The sequence below is a fragment of the Neltuma alba genome, unplaced genomic scaffold (assembly GCF_004799145.2).
Source record: "Neltuma alba isolate B1F8T4 unplaced genomic scaffold, ASM479914v2 tig00011509_pilon, whole genome shotgun sequence".
NCBI classification, from domain to species: Eukaryota; Viridiplantae; Streptophyta; class Magnoliopsida; order Fabales; family Fabaceae; genus Neltuma; species Neltuma alba.
Genome location: NW_021636177.1, coordinates 312,873 through 335,026, shown reverse-complemented (window position 1 = coordinate 335,026; position 22,154 = coordinate 312,873). Strand labels below are relative to the sequence as shown.

General features: G+C 37.0%; 3 protein-coding genes across 7 annotated transcripts; 2 read left to right on the top strand and 1 right to left on the bottom strand.

Annotated features, from left to right (window-relative positions):
• Window positions 1-3,824: 3,824 nt before the first annotated feature.
• LOC114714541 (general transcription factor IIE subunit 1) lies at window positions 3,825-12,125 on the bottom strand. 3 transcript variants are annotated; one of them, XM_028899289.1, is made up of 12 exons: window positions 11,900-12,125; window positions 11,475-11,565; window positions 11,259-11,381; window positions 10,720-10,840; window positions 8,279-8,407; window positions 7,991-8,100; window positions 7,707-7,890; window positions 6,780-6,980; window positions 6,092-6,331; window positions 5,763-5,961; window positions 4,599-4,720; window positions 3,825-3,972 (listed from the first exon to the last, which is right to left on the bottom strand). In XM_028899289.1, exons 1-11 carry the CDS (start codon window positions 11,907-11,909, stop codon window positions 4,620-4,622), a joined length of 1,509 nt encoding a protein of 502 aa, XP_028755122.1. In that variant the 5' UTR covers window positions 11,910-12,125; the 3' UTR covers window positions 3,825-3,972; window positions 4,599-4,619. The 3 variants fall into 3 exon arrangements, with proteins under 3 accessions (XP_028755122.1, XP_028755121.1, XP_028755123.1); XM_028899288.1 differs by lacking the exon at window positions 3,825-3,972 and having other exon boundaries at window positions 4,410-4,720; XM_028899290.1 differs by lacking the exon at window positions 3,825-3,972 and having other exon boundaries at window positions 4,620-4,720; window positions 11,475-11,568; window positions 11,912-12,125.
• A 141-nt stretch (window positions 12,126-12,266) lies between these two features.
• Window positions 12,267-14,841, top strand: LOC114714539 (pentatricopeptide repeat-containing protein At4g19191, mitochondrial). 3 transcript variants are annotated; one of them, XM_028899286.1, is made up of 2 exons: window positions 12,267-13,367; window positions 13,641-14,841. In XM_028899286.1, exons 1-2 carry the CDS (start codon window positions 12,533-12,535, stop codon window positions 14,495-14,497), a joined length of 1,692 nt encoding a protein of 563 aa, XP_028755119.1. In that variant the 5' UTR covers window positions 12,267-12,532; the 3' UTR covers window positions 14,498-14,841. The 3 variants fall into 3 exon arrangements, with proteins under 3 accessions (XP_028755119.1, XP_028755117.1, XP_028755116.1); XM_028899284.1 differs by having other exon boundaries at window positions 12,267-14,455; window positions 14,488-14,585; XM_028899283.1 differs by having other exon boundaries at window positions 12,267-14,841.
• Window positions 14,842-15,346: 505 nt separating this feature from the next.
• LOC114714540 (protein CPR-5) lies at window positions 15,347-20,702 on the top strand. The gene is made up of 6 exons (XM_028899287.1): window positions 15,347-15,481; window positions 15,555-16,044; window positions 18,051-18,107; window positions 18,447-18,482; window positions 18,608-19,339; window positions 19,875-20,702. Exons 2-6 carry the CDS (start codon window positions 15,628-15,630, stop codon window positions 20,406-20,408), a joined length of 1,776 nt encoding a protein of 591 aa, XP_028755120.1. The 5' UTR covers window positions 15,347-15,481; window positions 15,555-15,627; the 3' UTR covers window positions 20,409-20,702.
• Window positions 20,703-22,154: the final 1,452 nt, after the last annotated feature.

Sequence of the window (22,154 nt, the reverse complement as noted above, 5' to 3'; positions counted from 1 at the left end):
AATCATGTTATATAAAACATTAAAAAAATTACTATCTCTGTCTAATTATAAGAGTCAGTTGACTAATTTAAAGAAATTAAGGAAGTAAGTTGAGTTAGTTATTTATCCTAAATAGATGTTATCTTTCCTAAAATATCCTTACTAATCAAGTGTATTGACTAGAACTATCATTGTTAGAAGGGCTATTTTGGAAAAAATGTATAAATATGAGAGACAAAGTGGATTGGGATTTTATATTTAAGATCAAAATAAAAGTCAAACAGAGTCTTATATTAAGGACCGGAGGTAGTATTTGGATTTCTCCACGGTACTAACAATAGCTGAGATTAAGATGTGTTTGGTATGAGGATTTGGAAAGGAGAGGAGGGAGGGGGAAAGATTTTCTCTTATTTGGTACCACACAAATATTAGGAGGGAGGGAACATTTTCGCTCCCCTCCCCTCCAAAATTAGGAGGATTTGGAGAGAAAAGACAATATTTTGTCATGTTGTGACTATTATGCCTATATCTTATATCTAAAAATAAAGGCAAAATTGTCCATATTAAAATATTTTTCTCTCCCCTCCCCTCATGAACCAAACAAGGTAATATTAAAACCTTTCCTCTCTGTTTTTTTTTAAATCTAAATAAGATAATATTAAAATCCTTCTACTCTCCTTTCTTCCCCTTCCTTCTATTAAAATCCCTCCCCTTCCTCTCATTGAGCCAAACAGACCCTAAGTTGAAATGACCCACAGCCAACCGATCCAAGTGCTGGTTGGTAAAATGTTGAAATTTTTACACAATGAACCTCCTATTTATCTCATAATTAATGCCTTATTTTTTAATTTGAATATTCTTATATGTCTTAATTAAATATTATTATTTTAATTATAATTGGCGTAAATCTTACAAATAATGTAATTTTTCCCAACAGAAAAACAAATGTAATCTTTGAAAGAAGAAAGAAGGACACGGTGGGCCTCCTGAATCCTGATGAACTCGGCATGGCTCAGAAATTTTGCCTCATTCCTTTCCAGTGGTCACCATTTATAAGGCACAAAATGACTAGGATTAATCATATGTTTTTTTCAATCTACAGCCGGAAATTTAATCACTTATGGTGCTTATGACTTTATAATTACTATAGCTTTAGCTTGCCATAAATTTTACATTAAATAAATAAATTAAACTAAATATTGTTGACAGTACAATGTTTCATGCAAATTCAGGTGTATATTTATTTCACCTTACAATTATCCTGTGTGGCTGCAAATTCATTAATTTCTTTCTATTCTCCCTAAACTAGTAATAATTATTGAAACCCTTCGGTATTAGTTAACAATAATAATCTTGACTGGGTTATTCTTGGGTTAAATCAATGCTTCCTACAAAATTTAATTTGTTTAATCCACTAATTAACCAACAGTTTCAATACATACATGATAGTGCACAAAACCCTTCCTTAGCTTCCTTCTTAAATGGCTTTGCTTCCATTCATATGCCAAAATCTATCTTCCAACATATATATGCACACACACACAAATTCTTGAGGGTGATTTCTATCCTCACTTATGAATATACTTGAACACTATATCTATATATATGCACGTGTGTATATATATGTGTGTGTATCTATTTAACTTATGTATGAATAAGTTTATCAGTATGTAAAGGACGTAACAGATAAATGAATCATATCTGACATTTTAATTACTTGGCCTTTGGATGAATCGATACAGAAAGATTACATAATAATGATGAAGAAGATGAAAAGAGGGAAATGGAGAAGCATTGCATAACGGGAACCTTTATTGTACATATATAAGTAATCAGTGGTGCAACGGGTTGGGACCAGTAGGGACATGGCGTTTCTGAGCACCATAAGGTGGATCGACGACTTCTCTTCCGTCCGGGGAGGAGCGGCGGCGGCGGCGGAGGAAAGGGGTGAACTCAAATGTGGATGCTATGAGGTTCCTATTGGGAGGCAAAGACAAGCTGGAAACGAAGGAGACATGAGAGAGAATGATGAAGAAGAGGAGAAGGAGGGAAAGACAGAGAAGAATGAGAGGAAGCAGAAGTTGGAGTCTGATCACCACCATGGCCATGAAAGGATATGCAGAGATATTACAGTTGCATGGAGATATACAAGAGAGATTTAACTTGGCTGAAAGAAGAATATGGACAGAACATTATCGTTAGTTCTCAGAAATATCTCTTATATTCTTCAGCCTATACAGTCAAAATTAATCACGCGGATCCAATCTTTTGATCACAGCTAATTCACTTTTCTTGAGACTCACAACAGTCGAGAACCCATATTCATTAATATTATTTTTTGATTTGATTTTGATTTCTATAATTTCATAAAGACTTTTAAGGACAGGAGCCAAAACCATAACTCTTTAAAAATATAAAAACCATTCGTTAAACTTGTTATAAAATTCTAGGAATTGAAATTAACACTTGATAAAATTATAAGGATTAACAATGATACTAACCATTTTTATTTATTTATTAAGCAAGGGTGGATTCGTATGTATTTTTCAAAATTAATTGTATTGTATGACAAGAAATATATGGCGGACATGGAGGTCGGAGAAAGATAGCTGCTAGCTTTGCTTCCTCAAGACTCAGAAGCTTGAAAACTTTAATTTTGATTTTAATGTTAATTTTGAAATTTTTTTTTTATTTTTTTTGGGTGAATCGATGTTAAAAAGGGTTTTAATATGCGAAGAGAGGGGAATCTTGTCCAGAGTTCTTGTTCCAACGACGCTTCCTTTGCGTTCAAGCCATCGGTACCGTTTGACCAGAACAAGGACTAGCTTATGTTTTACCAGCATATATTCAAATTTTTTACAAAATAACCTATATATTGATTCTAATTATAAGAGTTAGTTGACTGATTTGAGAAATTTAAGGAAAGAAGTTAAATTAGTTATTTGTCATAAATAGGTGTTGTCTTTCCTAAAATATCTTTACTAATCAAATGTATTAGTTAGAACTACTATTGTTAGAAGGATTATTTTAGAAAAAAAATACATGAATATTAGAAATAAAATAGATTGGGGTCTTATACTTAGGACCAAAATAAAAGTCATTATATTAAAAATCGGAGGTGAAAAGATAAAATTACTGATTTCTTTTCTCAATTTTGTAAGCAAAATGTGTGAAATTTACATTAATTATGAAGAATACGGAAGCTTAAAGCATGGAGGAATTAGTATGACGTTGACTGTTCATTTTTGAAATTCAGGGGAGCTAGCTGGGAACCTTCAATTTGGGGAAAAAGGATAAAATAAATAAACAACACAAACTTGTGAAGCTGGCATTAGTCGCCTCGTCAAATTATAAAACTGTTCCAAGTACTAAATCCAGAATGCAGATCGGAACCCACAAATGTCGCATAAAAAGAAAACACTTGCTTCAGTTACACTTATTGATCTGTCTCCTTCCAAATTAAAATTACATTATTGTTTTGATTCAAGCGAACTTCATCACAAAAGCTCCCTGTTTTTGGGGCACGTGGGGCTAACATTGTGCTTTCTTTCGTTTATTACTGCTTCGAAGGTGCGTGTGACTTGCACGAAAGTGCTTTACAGAAACTGAAACAAACGCCCCTTTAATCCAAGGAACATTTTTAAAATTTTATGGGTTTCTTTCCATTAAAAAAAAAACTTCGTAATATTTTCAGTCATTTAGGTTAAATCAAAGCTAGTAGTTGAATTCATCATTCATTTCCAATATAAAAACAGAAGGCATATATGAAAATTGCAAGAGAAATGCCCATTTTGTGAATGAAACATGATTATTTTCTTGATTCTACCATTAGAGTGCAGAAACATTGTAAAAGCTACCATAGTACAAACTTACACACATTTAAATGATAGCCAGGGACTGCAATCAAATTAGCGCCAAAGCTGAACATCTCCTAACAATGCCAAGTTTGAAAAGTGCCACAAGCCCTGGACACCATTTTCATGGCCAAGTTTCCTGTAGATTAAAAGCCTAGATGAGATTTGAAAACTACCAACTTAGCCTCATCTCATTAATCTAACGCCCACCACCAGTGAGCAGCCACAGCCAAGAGAATGTTGAGACGATCACATCACATGTTAAAATTTTTCACAAGCCGAATATTTATTAATTATTGACTCTTTAGTACAAATTACTTTTGGTGATTTATAACCAAAAAATTAACTAATAAGAAATTTAAAATGTCTGTCCAAACATGTGCTCACAGTACAATAGCATCAGCTGCCAAGACGGTGACGGTTTGCAATGATGCATCGCCCAGTGACATAGGCAGATATCAAAAATGCATACAGCAAAACTACGAGGATAACTACTTCCTTGGCGCTTTCTCCAGGTTAAGTTGCAAATCGTCCTTAATTTTATGAAACACCTATGAGATTAAGTGAGCAACCAAATTCAAGGCAATGCACACCAAGAAAGCATCAGCATTTCATTGATCAAGTTATAGATTGTTATAACTCTCTCATTAAGGATGGGGAGCTGGCAGAGACACAGTGCTGCTACCGGCTTCATCACAAGAGTAGCCAAGTATAAGCCCTGATTTTACAGAATCATTAGGGAGCTACAAGTGATTTCACGCTAACCATGTAAATGCTTTCATTTCATCAACCTTCCTCCCAGTCTACGTCATCATCCTCTTCTTCGTCTGGTGCTGCCTCGGCTTCAACATTCAAGTCATTGACCTTGTAATTCTCATTTGCATTGCCTTTGAAATCCAAACCCAAGCACGTTATTAGACTCGAAAAGAAAACCAAGGAAAAAATAGGGAAAGAGGGAGAAGACAAGTGTACAAGAAAAACTCAGAAAGGGACCATCGATATATTGTTCAAAGTAAATTCCATATTACCAATGGCATCCACGATTCAAGGGCCCAAAAAATCCACCCACACCGTCGACAAGGCAAGTTACTCAGTCTCCCCAATACCATCACAATATGATTTAAACAAATGGATCCGGTGCACATCTCTAAGATGAGTATCTCTATCTAGACCATTTTATAATTTGATTTGAAAGATCCATATCATATTTTTTTTCCCCTTTAAATCGATATAAAATATAAAAACTGCAGAGAGCCGCACTATTTACAAGCTGTGAATAATGTGGCTCTCCTCAAGCATATATATTTTTTAACTTTAAAAAAGCAAAATGCAAAATAATAACAATCAATATTAATTAAAAAAAAAGTGATGGCTTACAATTAAACTACAAAAAGATCTGTTGAAATCAAATCTAAACAATCCAAATAAAATTGTACCACTACCTAAGTGAAATATCAACCATACGTCTATGCTGTACCTCCCAACATCCTCCAAAAATTTCTAAAAAAATAGTTTTTCCTATCCTACAATTACCATAGCAATTCATCAACTCATAACTAAGCAATAACCACTACTATTGTGCATGTACCACATGGCCCAAAAGCTGCCGCTGCCACCGTCACTACAATGATCACACTCTACCCAATCACCATAGCCAAACATACCGTGTAGAGTTATTTCTGACACTAAGATTCCTCAAAGATTACTAAAAGAACAACCAAATTTCCACTGCCCAATGCCATATGACTATCTATAACCAAAACTCACCGATATAATCAAAGCAGTTACTTGTAAATTAACATATTTGTCTTGGGAGGGTTAGCATTTTGTTTTTTGGCAAAAATCAGCAGTTGATGTGTAAAGTTATGCAAGTATTCAAATTAGGATCCAAAGTTTGGTCCTAATCAAATCAGAAAAACTGATGATTACCTGAAATTGGAGCCTCCTCCCATTCGGTATCATCATCTTCCTCACGTTTTGATTTCATGCCAACCTGGCGTTGCAAAGGACCACTAAAAGGATCCTCCACTGCTGATGTATTTGATGATTGCTCTTGTGCCTTCGCAGCCTCTTCCAATTCCTGCTGTTTCTTGAGTAATGCTGCATAATAAGCCTTAATGTATTCATCCTATAAGAAGACAAAAAAGAGACGTCACAATAAGAATAAGCATTCTCAACACTTTTTAAGGTCAGATGTAGAGACATCAAGTGACAAACAATAATATCAACGAAAATAACATTAATTTAATTGTACTAGCCTGTAGACTTTTTTTATCATCCTGTTCAACTGCTGACTTTTTGTCATCTGAATACTGTGCTGTAGTGGAAGTTGAAGCCCCATCCATCTTTGTCTCCTGCTTCATTTCTCCACGCTGCTCTTTTGTAAGACTCATCCCTTGTTTAATCATCCATGGTGGCAAAACCTTAAGAGATGTACTTTCAGTTACAGACTTAATATCCTCTCCTTTGCCTTCCGCTCCATTAAAGTCAACTACAACCTGTCACATCCAGAAGTAAAATAATTAGCAATCAAAATTACCAGAATCAGGACTTCACAAAATTGAGCAATGTTACATAAATATCCATAATATAACTCAAGAAAAACCTAGGCGTAGCCCTTCAGATTCATTCACTTTTCACAATGCTCATCAAATATTGAATCCAAACTGCACCAACATTGCACTATGTTGTGCAATTTAAATGCACATCAGATCTCTATGATTGCAAAAAGCAGGTCAAACTTAAATTGTCCAAGTCGAAAACCAACAGAAGAGAGCCTGACAAAGACAGTCCGTGACACACAAGCTAGAATTTAAACTAGGGCAAACAAAACAACTATACAAACTATCCTTCTACAAAAGAGAAAGATCCGAAACCATCATACTCATAAGATCACCAAGCGAAATAAAAAGACATATCACTCAAACTCAAACATGAAAATGTTACCTTTGTATCTCCACTGTAAGGCATTGGCGTTCCACCATATCCCAGACCGTGAGAAATTTTAGAATCACCAGTATTGCTATCACCATTGGCTGCAAGCCCAGAAGCTCTAGCTCGAGCCTCCCATGCTTGAAGACTGCCAAATTCTGGAACAGGCAAGTCTTTTACACGACTGAGCTGGTCCATCAAAGGCTTAAGCTGTACCTGCACTCCGTTTCATATTTGTTCAATCAGACAACATAGGTACGCAGTTTCATGAACAAGGATTGCATCTAGATTGAAGCCAAGAAACACATTGCCCGAGGAGTGCTAAAGACAGGAAACATTACAATTACAAGCATATTAAGGTGAGGAAGACCAATAAATCTAGGCAAGTATTCTGTAATATATAGAACCTACAAATCTACAAAATATCATAAAATTCATGTCATGAAAGTGTAAGTGAAACTTGTGTGAATTCACAAAAATAAAAGCTTCTGATCTTTGACAGCACTTGCAGATTGGAAGGTACAATTTCAATGTCCCCACTATTTCTAATTCTAAACATCTTTTCAAATAATTTTTAAATAGTTTTAATATTATTTTACTATGTGAGGATTTAATTACTATTTTAGGAGTAGGGATTTGTAATTTGGGGCGGCTGGGAAAACTTAGAATTTAATAAGGAATTTGAATAAACCTTTTATGTTTAGTTTTGTAATTGCATGTTACATCTAGGGTTAGAATAGCAATATCTTGCCGTTAAATTTTGTCTCTGTTTTGTCATTTGTAGTTGTTCCCCTAGATTATTGAAATACTGAATTGGTCCTAGAAATATATCATTTATTGATTTTCCTCTATTTCTCCTTCCCATTCTGCACACTATGCTCTATCAGGTCCATCATATGATAAAAAGTACACGAATAGAACCACAATAAAACTTAACAGAACCTCCATATTTTGAAGCATGTCCTTTAACTTCTCACGGCGGCGTCTTCTTGCATTGTCATCTGCATCTCCCCCTTCCTGAGCAGCTAACTTATCGCTTTCTACCTCAAGTTTCCCATTACAACTTTCACAGTGGAAGTCTTCATCTTCAAAAGATATCAAGCGCAGAGCATCCAAGGCATTATATCTAAAATAATTCAAATTCTCAAATATTATGAAACAAATACTTTTATATTAACAAGCATGATCAGAATTTTCATGATGCGATTGCAATGAACATCCAAAACCTTTTTCCACAGTTGGGACATAGATATTCCTGAACTGTATTTTTGTTCTCCAGTTCATCTTTCAACTTCTTCTTCATGCGATGCAATCTGTACCTAACCACATCATATATCTACAACAAATTTCATCATAACAGCGTCAATAAATAGAGAAATGAGGATTTGATGAGAAAATAATTTTAAGATATTGTCAAAGAAAAATGAAAAACAATTTTAATTTCCCCTTCCCCAGCGATAAGAACCACCCAAAATATAATTTATAAAGATGCATTCAAAGAAAAAGTGACAGACCTGTGCATAGTCTAGACAACAGTAAGAGTGTGTATGCAGCTTGACTTTTTCTTCCCCCTCTTTTGGTCCCAATGAACCATCAGTTGTAGCAGCTACAGCAGCACTATACATTTTTGCACCTTTCGCAGTCTGACAGAAAACCAAACAAGATATGGCATAAATAAGTAAATGTGGACATGATAGATATCAAAACAATATCAATACACGACTTTATAAAATCACTCATTATTTATACTTTGGCAAAACTAAACATGACAAATAATAAAAATCTTCCTGCACCATCAGAAGGAGCCTAGGAAGTTTAAAATTATATATGCCTTATGTAAAGTTGGAATAAAAATAAGAATTCTTGCAGATTACACAGAGAAACTAACATAATAGAAGCCTCTGGCATAAAAGCGTAAGCAAACCTAGTAATTCTTCAAGATCTAGAATGTCCAAAAAGAGACTTGTCGGAAATTTAATCCGCATGAATATTGATTAAAACAAACTGGAATGCTATAGGATGATGATAAGAATCTAGATTGTTGACACTATTGCAAGTTAACAATTTTGTGTGGCTTTGGAGTTCGTTAATGGTGCACAAAAACATTGTTACTTGGATTGCGTTACGCATATTAATAAAATCAATCATGGTTCAAGGGCATTCACTTAATAGCTCACTCTTCTAGGATGAAGTGGTCGATTACTAAAGTCTAAAGCAAACCAAAGTGATTAGGAGTTCGATCCTTAATGTCCTATCCCTCGTAAAGTAATACCTTAGCATAAAGTCTGATAGGTGGATCCTTTGACCACACCTCAAGACCCTACAGCATATTAAATTTGCTCGGGGGCATATTAGAGATAGTAATAATATTATTAATGGAATCTCACTTAACATTTTAAGTTTTTAACCTTTTCAATGAAAATAAGTTACACAGGTTATGGACAAAACCATAAACTTGGTCATAGTCTAAGGAGCAAAGCTATATGGTTCACACTTGACATTCAAATTAATCCCTCTAGTTCAAAATATAAGCATCAAAACTTTGAAGGGGCTCGTTTTTTTTATAAGCTACAATTTAAATTTGTCCGATCATTTAATGCCTCTTTCCATTTTTACCCTAATTAATTATATATCTTTTTCATCTATTTTATTCCCTCATTCTCTCTCATCTCTTTTTTCACTCATCTCTCTCCCACTTACCCTCTCCACTAAAAAGGGTGTTTTAGAAAAATAAGTTGTATTTTTTACATATTTATTGTCTTTAACTAATTTTAACTTTTTTTAGTCGCGTAATATTTTAAACCAGATGGAGTAATACATAAATTGCAAATTACCATGCATCCATCCCAGGAAAATTTACAAAATAACAACCCCATAAAAACAATTTCCAAGTTGAAAGCCACTAGGGTGGCAATAAACATCATGAAGGGTATAGGTTTATCGAAACTTCGTTTGAAACTAATGGGGTACATCCATATGTGGTTCCAAGGCACACTCTTTCTATGGGCATGCATGTTGGGTTAGCTTCAGGTCTAAGGTATCAATATCTATTTTCACATCCAATAAAGTAAAGGTTTTAATTTTGAAACTTTTTGGCACGCATAAAATTTCCCAGATAACATTATGGATGTTATATAGTAGGGGTAAAATGGGGTTTTACTTTCCTCTTTTTCTTGTTCCGGTCTCTTTGATTATCACCTAAATTAGTCCTTCCTAGTATACCCCTTCAGATTTTGATGTAGGAAAGTATTAGATGAATATGGAATTAACGCTGAAACTATTGGTCTAAAGCCTTTCCCCTTATCTATCTCCTGTAGTATTCTTACAGCTTTGCTATAGATTAACAAAATCATAAATTAGACTCATCATTCATTAATCTACACCTGAAAAGCTAAGCAATGAAGCAACATGGTGTTCTCTAAATAATATAAAAAGGGGTATGAATCAGATTGGTTAGTTAGTGACAGTTGCATGAGTCAGATTGGTTAGTTAGTTAATGTGTAACAGGTGGAACTTGGTTAGAGCACTCAGTCCTAGGCTATATATAAATAAGACGGAAGGCCTGACATATGCTATGCCGTGGAATCTGAACTACTGAAGAATATTATCAAGCTTCTAAAATCCCTCTCATTCTCTCTGCTTCGCAAATTCCATCGTATCTTCCCCCTCCTTACCTTCTCTACACATCATATGGTGCATTTCAAAATAAGATATTGACAGCTGACTCTGTAACGCAGGAAGCTGAATCAGTATAGATTACTAAATACAAAAGAAAAATATAGACCTTTTAAGATACAGAGATGAATATTTAGCATGATTTAACAGAACAAAAATAAGGCTATGATGCCTAAAAATGTGCTTCATTGGACTTTAAATCGCTAACAGTGTTGGAAAATAAAATTGCCATATGGTGCAAAGATTAAAAATGTTATGATTCAATCAAGCCAAACGGTACCTCTCTTCTATGATCCCGAGTAATGAACTTCTCTTCTTCAAAAAACCGCAAAGTTCGACGAAGTTGTTTTGTGTGCAATTTAAGGTCCTTTGCCAAGTCTTCTTCTCTGACCCATTGTCGTCTGGAGAAAAAGAGCAGCATATTTAGCCAAAGGACAAAAAACATACCTTCTATTCTTCCGCTACATAAATCAAAGTTCAAACAATAGTGTCTTATGTAATTCTATGCCAACCCACAATGCACCGAAGATTCCACACCCAACAAAGTTAACGAACCAAGAGACTGTCCAGGATCTAATGACCCTAGCAAATAATCCAGCATTGCCTTCATACAAACACGGCCACTCCTCTCATATGTTCTTATCGTTTCATTTAAGTTCGCTCAAGTTCACATCCTGTTATTCTATTTTCTTTGCTTCTATCTTTATTTGGGAAAAAAATAAAAATGATAGCCTGCTCTCTGCTGTTTTGCTTTCAGCAAAGAAACCAGAAAGCACAACTTTGAAAGCAGATAAACACAAACAATAACAAAGGCCGAACCTCGTGAGTGCATCGAGCACCACTACAGCAATGCCTCTATTATCACTCCTACCCGTTTTAGGCTGATTATCTCCTTTGCTCGTCAGATCATCGTAGAAGGCTCTCGCTGCTAGTTTAACCAGCCTAGGCATATTCATCGAAAACCATAAACATATTTGAAGCAAAAATGAAACCGAAAAGCAGGTTTTAAACCATCCGATCAGGAGAGAACCGTACTTGTTGAAATGTTCGACCATTATGTAGATACGAAACCGAGCAAAATTATTGCACCGAAAGACGAGATCACGAATGAAGAAAAGCTGGAGAGGAACTGAACGCGCAAATTAAACGGTGAGCCAAAATTACTTGGAAAGATTTTATCAATTAGGAGGAGGAAATCAACCAATTCACTAGCTAATCATATTCTGTGGAAAATCAGATACGAAAAATCATTTGTAAGCTTCTGGCTTGGAGCTTGAAGTGTCGAAGTCTACATAAATTACGTGAGTTTTATCTAATCCGGAGAGAAGAGTTAAAAACAGTGCAAACGCACTGATTTCAACGCAGGAAGTGAACCGTCAAGCATGAATTGAAAGTGAGAGCTTAAACAGAGAGGACGAAGCTGTTTTAATCATTGGAAAGCATTGAAGAATAGGGTTATTAAAAGAGCATACAAGGAAGGAAGATCAAATCAGATGGCCCGTTGGATGATTTTGGGCCAGAGGATAGAGAAGCCCATTTCCTTTTGACTTGGCTCCAACAAGTCAATCTCGAGCCCTAGAAGACAGCACGCAAGCGAAGGGCGAGACATCAGCTCGAACCAAGCTCCGTGATGATGGCACGCTCGCGAGTTGATTTCGAGAAGTGACGATCTCTATTGGTCTCCTCTGCGTCCTTTCGGCTTCTGTTCGATGTTGGTTTGTTGAGTTAGACTTTATATCTCTGCTCTGATCTTCTCTTCTGGATAACTTTGCTTGTTCGTCTATTTTGCTTGAGAGCGTTCGTGATCTTCTGGAGTTCATTCGCCTTCGCCTCATACCAAACGGTGTCGTTTCTTTGCTGTAAATTTTACCTTTTTGCTTTTTCTGCATTTTATTTTTAAATTTTCGTGCTCCAACGGAAACATTTTTTGGTACAACGAAAGTTTACGTAAGTTAGGTGACATAATTGCCATGTCTGCATTGGAAAACGGAATTATCATTTCCAACACGTTAACCGGCAAGTTCGACCTCCATCTAAGAGGGATTGAGTTACTCTTGTCTTCGTCAAGATATTTATACACACGACAATGAGAAATGTTCAGAGTCAGATTCTCTGTCACTCCACACCTGACTCATTTCTCAAATTTCTCTACCATTGGTCTATGGAACTCCTACATAAGGGAAGCTGTGAATCAAGGCCATGCGGGGAAGGCTCTTGTTCTTTGCCGTCAGATGAAGCAAAATGGTATCCAACCCAACAATTCCACTTTCCCTTTCGTCGCCAAAGCCTGTGCCAAACTCTTAGATATCAAACAATCCCAAATCATCCATGCCCTTGTCGCCAAATCACGGTTTCAATCAAATGTATTTGTGCAAACTGCAATGGTTGACATGTACATTAAATGCGATCAACTGGAAGACGCATATAATGTATTTGTCGAAATGCCCACAAGGGATGTCGCTTCTTGGAATGCTATATTACTGGGTTTTGCTCAGGCTGGTTTCCTCGATCGGGTTTCTTGTCTTCTGCATCAGATGAGGATTTCGGGGACTCAACCGGACTCCGTAACCGCCTTGGCTCTGACTCATGCCGTTTTGATTACGAAAGATCCTAGATTTGTTGGTTCGATTCATTCTTTTGGAATTCGGATTGGAACTCTTATTGATGTGTCGGTGGCTAACACTTTGATTGCTGCATATGCTAAATGTGATGACTTGGTCTCGGCAGAGACAATGTTCGATGAAACTGATGTTGGTCTAAGGTCTGTTGTCTCCTGGAATTCCATGATTGCCGCATATTCAAATTTTGAGAAACATGACGGGGCTCTATGTTGTTACAAAGAGATGCTAGATGGTGGGTTTTTCCCAGATATTAGCACCATTCTCAATTTGCTTTCATCTATTGTGCAACCCAAAGCACTATTTCAAGGTATGCTCATTCATTCTCATGGAGTCCAGCTGGGCTGTGATTCCGACATATGTGTGGTTAACACTCTTATTTCTATGTATTCCAAGTGTGGAGATATTCATTCTGCAAGATTTTTGTTTGATGCCATGTCTTGCAGAACTTGTGTTTCATGGACTGCTATGATCAATGGGTATGTTGAAAAAGGATATATGGATGAAGGATTGACCTTGTTCAATAAAATGGAAGCAACTAGTGAAAAACCTGATCCGGTTACCGTGCTTGCTTTGATCTCAGGTTGTGGCCAGACAGGCGCGCTTGAGCTTGGAAAATGGCTTCACACTTATTCCATATCCAAGGGGTTGAAAGATGACGTTGTAGTTTGTAATGCACTGATTGACATGTATGCCAAATGTGGAAGTATCAATAAAGCTCGAGAGCTTTTTTATAACCTAACTGACAAAACTGTGGTCTCCTGGACAACTATCATTACTGCTTGTGCTTTAAATGGATATGTTAATGAGGCTCTGGGCCTTTTTTCCATGATGGTAGATCTAGGAATGAGACCAAACCACATAACATTTCTTGCCATTCTTCAAGCTTGTGTACATGGAGGCTTACTTGAGAAAGGGTTGGAATGCTTCACTTTGATGGCTCACAAATATGGCATATACCCAAGCATAGATCACTATTCATGTATGGTTGATCTTCTCGGTCGTAGAGGACAACTAAAGGAAGCTCTGGAAATTATCAAAACTATGCCTTTTGAACCTGATGCTGGAATATGGAGTGCATTGCTCAGTGCTTGCAAGCTTCATCGTAATATGGCAATGGCCAGGTATGTGTTTGAACGGCTCTGTGAAATGGATGCTCAGGGGGCTGTTCCTTATGTAGAGATGGCTAATTCATATGCTTCTGCTGGAATTTGGGATGGAGTTGCAGCTGTGAGGAGAAAGATGAAAAATCTTAATGTGAAAAAATCTCCAGGACAAAGCATTGTTCAAGTGAATGGAAAATCTAATGTGTTCACAGTTGAAGATAGAGATCACCCTCAAGCCTTGTACGTATATGATATGTTAGATGGTTTGTTGTCGCATTGTAGACGAATGATATGGACTCATTCAGATGAGGTTTCTGAACTTGAATGGAATTGAAGCCATTACAGAAGGACATCGTACACTGACGTTGATCGAACACATGAATTATTTGTGGATAGTGAATAAACAAGTAATTATTCTTTTCCTTGCCTTGCGTATTTGTCGACAGCACTGACCAAAGATTGTTGCTTAAGGTTATTTCTAGTTTGGGAGAAGAGAAAAGGGAAAATTATGCAGCCGCTTAGCATCTTTGGGCTAGCTCCACCCAAGAACCAAATTTACGTTAAAAAAAAAAAATTTGTAGTTTAAGAAAGGTACCAATTATAAAATGTAATATGAGTTGATTTTGCGAGTTGGTAGCGGGCAATGGCAACCTGCATTCTATTAACCGGGTAAGCCTGCCTTTTTATGAAAAAATTAATATAATTTTGTTTTAATTTATATGTAAATAAAATGTTTTTTTACCCTTTTATCTTAACATACTTTAAAAGGAACACAACACCCAATACTTTTTTTTGTGGGGTTAAACAATACTTGATATCTTTAAAAATTGTTTTGAAACATTTTTATTTTATACTCCAATGGCATAATTTGAAGGAAAATAATAATTTACTCAATTAATAATAGTAACAATAATAATTTTTTCCCAATGAATGATAATATTTTTTTTAAAATGCCAACTTACACACTGGCCTGCAGGTTGTGAGGGGCCAATCTACATTCCCTACTCTTATTAGTGTTTATGTTGATAGTATACTTTTCTTTTCTTGTATTTCATTAAATTTCATTCATAATGCAATATTATTGTCATCAAACTCGGCAAGAAAAATATTTTTTAAAAAAGATTAAATTACTTGAAATAATAGAAAAATAAGCAGAGATAAATTGAGTTTCATCTATTTTGGCAAAAAGACTTTTACTTGGAAGATTACTAGTACCTCATCAAATTGGAAGAACTCAAGGCAAGAATCGCCTGTTTTTCACGCGACCAAGCACCAGACATGAATTTGGGGCTTCAGTGGCAAGTGCCAGGAAAGGAAGGTTTATAGCGGCACCCACTCCCTGCTTTCCTGCCTCGTTGGTTTTCCAAGATCATAACATTGGACTTTTTCAGGTCTCAAAAAAATAAAATTGACGTTGGAAGTTGGGATTTTGGCTCTCCCTCTCTCCTCACGCCCTCTCATCTCATGGAAGCCGTTCCCTCTTCGTCCTCTCAGCAACCCCAACACTGCAATAATTGCCTTTCCGATTCCGAGCACGACACTGATCACAGAGACGGCGAGGCCATCGTCATGGCTGACTCTAACAACGGCTGCTCGCATCCCATGGTCCAGAGATATCCCCCGAGACCCATCGATAGTGAGCTTAAACGCAGCACCAGATGCAAGAAGAGAACTTTAATGAAGAAGAGGGTAGCCTTAGATAATTCCGAATCACCATCCTCGTCATCAAGTCGTTATTCTTCTTCTGCGGTTTCATCGCAAAGGGGTATCACTGTCGCGTGTCAACGGCGAAGCCCTAAAGTCCGGGTTCGCCGCAGTAGGGGCGACGTAGCCACGATCGGGTTTCCTCTTGGAATGTCTTTTGCAGCTGTTATTGCGCAGGTGCGACTTTGGTTTTTTTTTTTTTTTTGGCCAAATTTTTCTTTTTGCTTACTCTACTTAGTTTCATATTATATTCTTGCAATGTCGCTATGGAATATGAAGAAATTTATGATTTTTTATGATTGTGTATTGACTATCGTGACAAATTATTGCTAGTGAAGATTAAAATGATCTTGGGTCTTTCCTTGTGATAAGCATGATGTTATTGTGCCTTTCAACTTGTTCTCTTCATTTTTGAAGTTCTCAATGTTGATGTTTGCTTCTATTACGGACGACTAGTCCCTTTATCTTTCTCGGGTCACAGGAGGACGTCCACCAGTCCTTCGGCTCCTTTAAGGTTATTCCCTTGACTGCTCATAAACCCATCTGCTTCGGCAGTGGGACTTGAACGCCAGAAGTCCAAAGTTCTAATTTTGAATTCTCAGTGATCAACCATTGTGGTGTCATTCTGGGGAAGTTGATTTGTCACAACAGTAACACAGCATTTAAAAGCGCCTGAGTTTTGTACTTTTTGTTCTTTTTCTTCCCCTCGTTGCTCACCATGAAAGTCTACTTTCACTGCATTGCTGAGTAAATTGCTCTAACTAACTTCCTGGTTAAAAAATTTACTCTCCTCTGAGCTCTCTCATGCATTCATCTTTTTAACCTCAGAGTTTACCCTTCTTTCGAGCAACCAACAAAGTTATTGCTTATTAGCTATAATTTTAGAAATAGTTAGCCTTGCTTCGTACAGCAGTTGCACTCTACTTTCCTCACCTAGGGTCTTAGACGCTACACAGCATCTGAAGGACATGAAAGTAGATTCAAAGAACTTGAGCTATAATGGAGAGATGGGTTTAATGTCTCAGCTATCAAGATACATCTAATCTGATCCTTAAACTGTAACGAACCAATCCATCAGCTGCAGAATTTGTCACTTATTTATCATCTCCCTCACTACCTATTCCAGTACTAACATGCCCTAACGGGTGTGTTTATATGCTTTCGATTCTTATTCCACTTCTTCAGTTTGTGTTTGTTTTCGAATAAATACTCTATGTCACCAGAAATCCGCTATAGAAGGTCTTGGTGGATTTTTGGAAATTATAGCTGTTCACCCTATATCAAAGAGTGTTTGGTACGAACTTAGGAACATACAAGGTTTCTAAGTTACTTAGCATATTCTATAGCTCACTCCTTTTACAAAGCTTTTGTTCCACTGTTCAACCTCTTAAGCATAACTAAACTGTGCTTTTATTCCGTGAAATCTGTATTGTTATCCAATGTTTGTCATTGCAAAAGAGGATTAGTAGGTATCCTGCAATCTTCCAGTAAATATGTCAATGTCACATAACAGCATGTTGGACTGGAAAGTGGTGATTTTATACCTGTGACAATAATCAGATGGTTGTTTTGCTTTTGAAGGTGAATACAGTGCTGCGATCAGCAGTTGAAATCAATTATGTGTGCCTTTCATAGGGAGCATGTGATGCTTGGTATTTGAAATTTAAGAGAGGTCTTTGTATGTTGTTGCTTGGGTGACTTCATTTTTGGCTTCATGCTCTTGTTTTGGACTTTATGCCTTCTGAAGGACATCTCAATGACATAATATCCTGGGCATTTGCAATGGCATTCAGTCCATTCCATCTGTCAGTTATACACGGATCTTCTGGGGAAGCTCTTTTGTGCAAGGCTGTTTTTTCATCCCGTTTGATATTATTTTGGTTGCATTTTCATGTGTTGTCTGATCTATGAAAAATGTTCACGTATTTATCTTACTGATCTTAGGCAATGAATAATTTAAGTGCCTCACTCCTTGCTAAGTAAACTCTTACTTTGTATTTCTTGATTATTGTGATAGAATATTGCTTCAGTTGCCCCTTGTCTGTCAAAAGCCCCATTTAGTGGTTGACCCATCCAAACTCTGTTTTGCTGTGTGATAATGCCTAATTCAATATATTCTTATGATTACTATAGATTGTATTGTTAATACTTAATATTGTGCATTCGATCTGTTTTGCTTTTAGATGTTGTATAGAAGAGATAAGGCTGCTGAAAGGATGTCTCCAGAGCATCTTTCATTGGTAATTTTCTTGCCCATTTCTTTCATGAATTAGAGGAATTTGTCGCTCCAGTTTTGGGGTTTATGCTCTCGTTGGTTGTGGCATTTCCATTTAGGAAGCATTATTAAAGATGACTCGGTTATTTTGATCCACATTGTGATGCCTGAATTACAGAATTTGGCGATAAAATTCGTCAACCTTGTAATATCTCATAAATATCCTGTTATTTTTATGGATAAACATTATAAGTAGCACATTGGGAGGTGATTGGCATTGGCTTTTATACGCCATTTTGGTGCATGCTAATTAATTTTATCAGATTTTGATTTGAACATTGACTGTTGTTTGTGAACCTTGCAGATGTGCACATCCGCTGTCAGAGAATCTTTAGCCAATGTAAGCCACATGTTTATTGCTGATTCACCTCTTGATTTCTGTTTTACTTGTACTTTAATGTTTAGCTCGACCATTTGCTGTGTAACGTCTGCATGCCACTTGTTTTGGTGCCTATCTGACTTCAGGTTTTTGGAGACAAGCTGGATGGTCTTACAAGGAACTTTGAACAATCATTTGATAGCACTCTGAATACTCTTAGATTAATTTATGAATCAACTACAGGCAAGAAAGGAAGTGAATTTGATACTTTGAGGAGAGAAGTTCTAACTTCTGAATTGACTCTTGACAAAGGAGGTTGCAAAGGGGATGCTGTCGAGGAGAATGCTTGTTCAGAGGCAGTCATGCGTCTTGGAATCCAGGATCAATCAAATAGTTCTGAAGAGGTCAAGGAGAGCATTCCTATGGATTCAGCTAGTCATAGTCTAATTGTGCCTGGGCAATTAAACCCAGTGGCACGTCTCCCTCCGTTCTCCGCAAGGTCTATAATAAATAATTCCGATATTAGTCTTCTTGAGAAATCTGTCATGGAACAAAGTCTTTCCAATGACCTCAAGATGATGGAACTTGGCCTTCAGATGGAAAAATTGGGACTACAAAAGAAAAACTTGGACCTCAAGTCAGATTCAAATAATCTGGAGAGATCAAAGCTTGCTATGGGAATCTCAAAACAATCTTTTAAAGAAGAAAAGTTTAAGAATGAGCAAGAAGATCTGAGACATGGTGAGCTAAGTAAGAAGTGCATTGACTGTCTTATTGCCGGTCTGCTTGTTATGTCATCCTCACTTTTGTACGGTGCTTATGTTTATTCTTATGAGCGGATTGCCGAAGCTACTGCATCTTGTGCACCTTTGACTGAGGCAAGTATTGAGTACTATGTCTATGCCCTTTGTTCTGGCTTTGGTTGCTTTAACGTGTGCTCACTGGTCTTTGGGACTCATTATTCTATAGTGTAGCATTTATGTGAGTTGGGAGATATAAATTCAATTTCTTTCTATAGGAATTCTCAAATCATACTGGTAGCGTTACATGAATGCTATTTGAGGCAGCTTTTCTGGGATACATGCTAGCTAGTAACCATTAATCATTATATTAATAACTACAAAAAGTATTGATTGTTCTTTGATTTTTTTTCCCCCCAGAGCAGCAACGAGGGTTTTTTAGATTGATTTGATTTGTGTATCAATTTTCTTAGTAAACATGTATAATGGTGGAAGATTCACAATATCATCGTGCCTCTTGTAATCTGTAGTTGTTTACAAGCATAGTGATGCAAATTATTAATATGAAGCAAGATGTAAATTGCACTAAACTATAGTGATTTTAGCTGCATATAATAGCTGTATGTTTTCCTGTTCAGAAAATATTGATGATATTCTCTTTTCTCTATTTTAGGAAGGATACTCCTGGTGGACTCCTAGGTCAGTGTCCTCTTTCAATTCAAGGATGAATGTTTTGTTGTGTCAAGTTCAAGTTGTGAGTAGGATGACATTTGGCTTCCTAATGATCTGTGCTGTTGCATATTTGCTCATGTGGCGGTCAACAGCATCGACAACACAGACAATGCCGGTAACTTTCATCCTTTTGCTATTAGGAGTTGCTTGCGGCTATTTTGGCAAGCTGTGTGTGGATACGTTGGGAGGGAATGGTTATGTCTGGCTCCTATATTGGGAGATTCTGTGCTTGCTTCATTTCTTGTCCATTGTTTGCACATCGGTTTTGTTCCAAATCCTCCATGAACCTGTCACTGCAACACAAACAAGAAAGGGTGATACAAAATTCCCTTATTGGTTCCGAAGATTCCTGTTCTACGCTTCCTTGCTGGTATTTCTGCCTCTATTCTGTGGTCTCTTGCCTTTCGCTGGCTTGGTTCATTGGAAAGATCATTTTATGATGAAGCTGACTGAGCATTTGACAGATTCGAGTTAGTTTTGTTGGGCTTAGGCATGTCTTTTTGCTTGATTCTGAGCTAAATTGGTAGTAGTGAGTCAAGCAGACATAAGTTGTCTTTGCCCAAGGCTGTGATATTAGTTCCTGTATCGCTAATTTTTCTCTTCGTGGAGGGCCATGTGCAAGTTTGAAGTGGTCCTCTTCTAAGCAAGAGTTCATAGAGGTGATGTTTATTTATCCGTCGAACGTTGTAAAATAAAGGCTGTATTGTAAATTTTTTGGTGATGTAATGTCTGAATTTTATGTTATGAAAATCATTGCTTTTTATTTTGAGACCGCCTTGCCTGGTCTGTGGTGGGCCCATTATCATATGCTCTAATTCTATTCTTAACTCAAAGCACAGGGGGGATTCTCGTATCTGGAAATTTATTTCAGAACAGCAAGATATTGTGGATAGGGGCTCCAGTTGGACTGTTCGAAATGGACAATCAATTAACTTCTTCACTGACAAGTGGCTGTTGCCTGATAAGGCTCTTAGAGAGCTGTGTCTCAGACCCCTCTCGGTAGAAGAAGAAGAGAGCAAAGTAGCAGAGTAGGTGGCTTATGGTACTTGGGATTATCTACGCTTGTCAACCATAATTCCGAGTAACATCATTCAGAATTTGATAGCCAAATTACCTCCAATGATAGAAGCTAGAGAAGATTTATTATCCTGGAATGCCACTCCGGATGGTTCCTTTACTGTGAAGAGTGCTTATGATATGCTGGAAGAGTACACTGAGACTCCACATAAGAATGTCTATAGAGCCATATGGAAGTGAAGAGGGATTGAAAGAGTTGGAGTGTTTATGTGGATAGCTTTTAATAATAGACTTCCTACCAATGCGTGGAGAAGTACCTGGTCCTCTACATCTCCAATTTGCACTTATTGCAAGGCAGCGAGAGAAGATATGATGCACATACTACGAGACTGTGATTATGCACGTCAACTTTGGCTACAAATTCTTAATCCCAGGTATTATGCTAATTTCTTTTCTGCCTCCCAAAAAGATTGGTTCGCTCTTAATCTCAAGAGAGTTCGGAATTGGTAATAATAACACTTGGAATTTAATATGGGGAATCACTATTTGGAAACTCTGGAAATGGAGGAATGAGGTGACTTTTGACTCGAACTTTGTCAAACCGGAGGAACCTGCTCTCCTTATCCGTAGTTGCTGGAGAAGTTATGTCCAAACCAATAGTGATGAGTTAGACAACGGGGCTGATTCTCAAAGCCCTCAAGTATGGCAACCACCCCCGGTAAATTGGATCAAACTGATTGTGGATGGGGCTGTTTCCTCTTCTTCCAGCAGAGCAGCTTGTGGGGGTGTACTCAAAGATCATAATGGCAATTGGGTGGCTGGCTTCACACAGTATCTCGGCCACTGCTGCCTGTATAAAGCTGAAAAATGGGCCATTTATAAAGGATTGCAACTTGCATGGGATATGGGCTTTGGAAAAGTCATTCTTGAGTCTGATGCCTTAAATCTGGTCAATATCTTAACAAATCATGAACGGGTCGAGAATAACTGTCTTTTATTGACACGAATTAGAAATCTCATTAGACATCCTTGGAACCTGGATATTAGATTTATTAGAAGGAAGAATCAGGTCGCTGACTATCTAGCAAAGGAAGGACTTTCAAAGTGACTTCTGAGCGTATGGGATTCATTTCCCCTAGTTGATTTCTTTTAGTTGTTGAGCTCTGCTCTCTTTTGTATCAGAAAAATATATATATTTCATCAA

What these genes read in the sequence shown, in the direction of transcription:
- LOC114714541 (XM_028899289.1), bottom strand. An exon ending in ATGGTCGAACATTTCAACAA is followed by an intron (nt 11,382 to 11,474) that starts GTACGGTTCTCT and finishes GAATATGCCTAG; the next exon opens with GCTGGTTAAACTAGCAGCGA. An exon ending in ACATGCTTCAAAATATGGAG is followed by an intron (nt 6,981 to 7,706) that starts GTTCTGTTAAGT and finishes AACGGAGTGCAG; the next exon opens with GTACAGCTTAAGCCTTTGAT.
- LOC114714540 (XM_028899287.1), top strand. Translation starts at nt 15,628, where the DNA reads ATGGAAGCCGTTCCCTCTTCGTCCTCTCAGCAACCCCAACACTGCAAT. An exon ending in TCAGAGAATCTTTAGCCAAT is followed by an intron (nt 18,483 to 18,607) that starts GTAAGCCACATG and finishes ATCTGACTTCAG; the next exon opens with GTTTTTGGAGACAAGCTGGA. An exon ending in CTTGTGCACCTTTGACTGAG is followed by an intron (nt 19,340 to 19,874) that starts GCAAGTATTGAG and finishes TCTCTATTTTAG; the next exon opens with GAAGGATACTCCTGGTGGAC.
- LOC114714539 (XM_028899283.1), top strand. Translation starts at nt 12,533, where the DNA reads ATGTTCAGAGTCAGATTCTCTGTCACTCCACACCTGACTCATTTCTCA.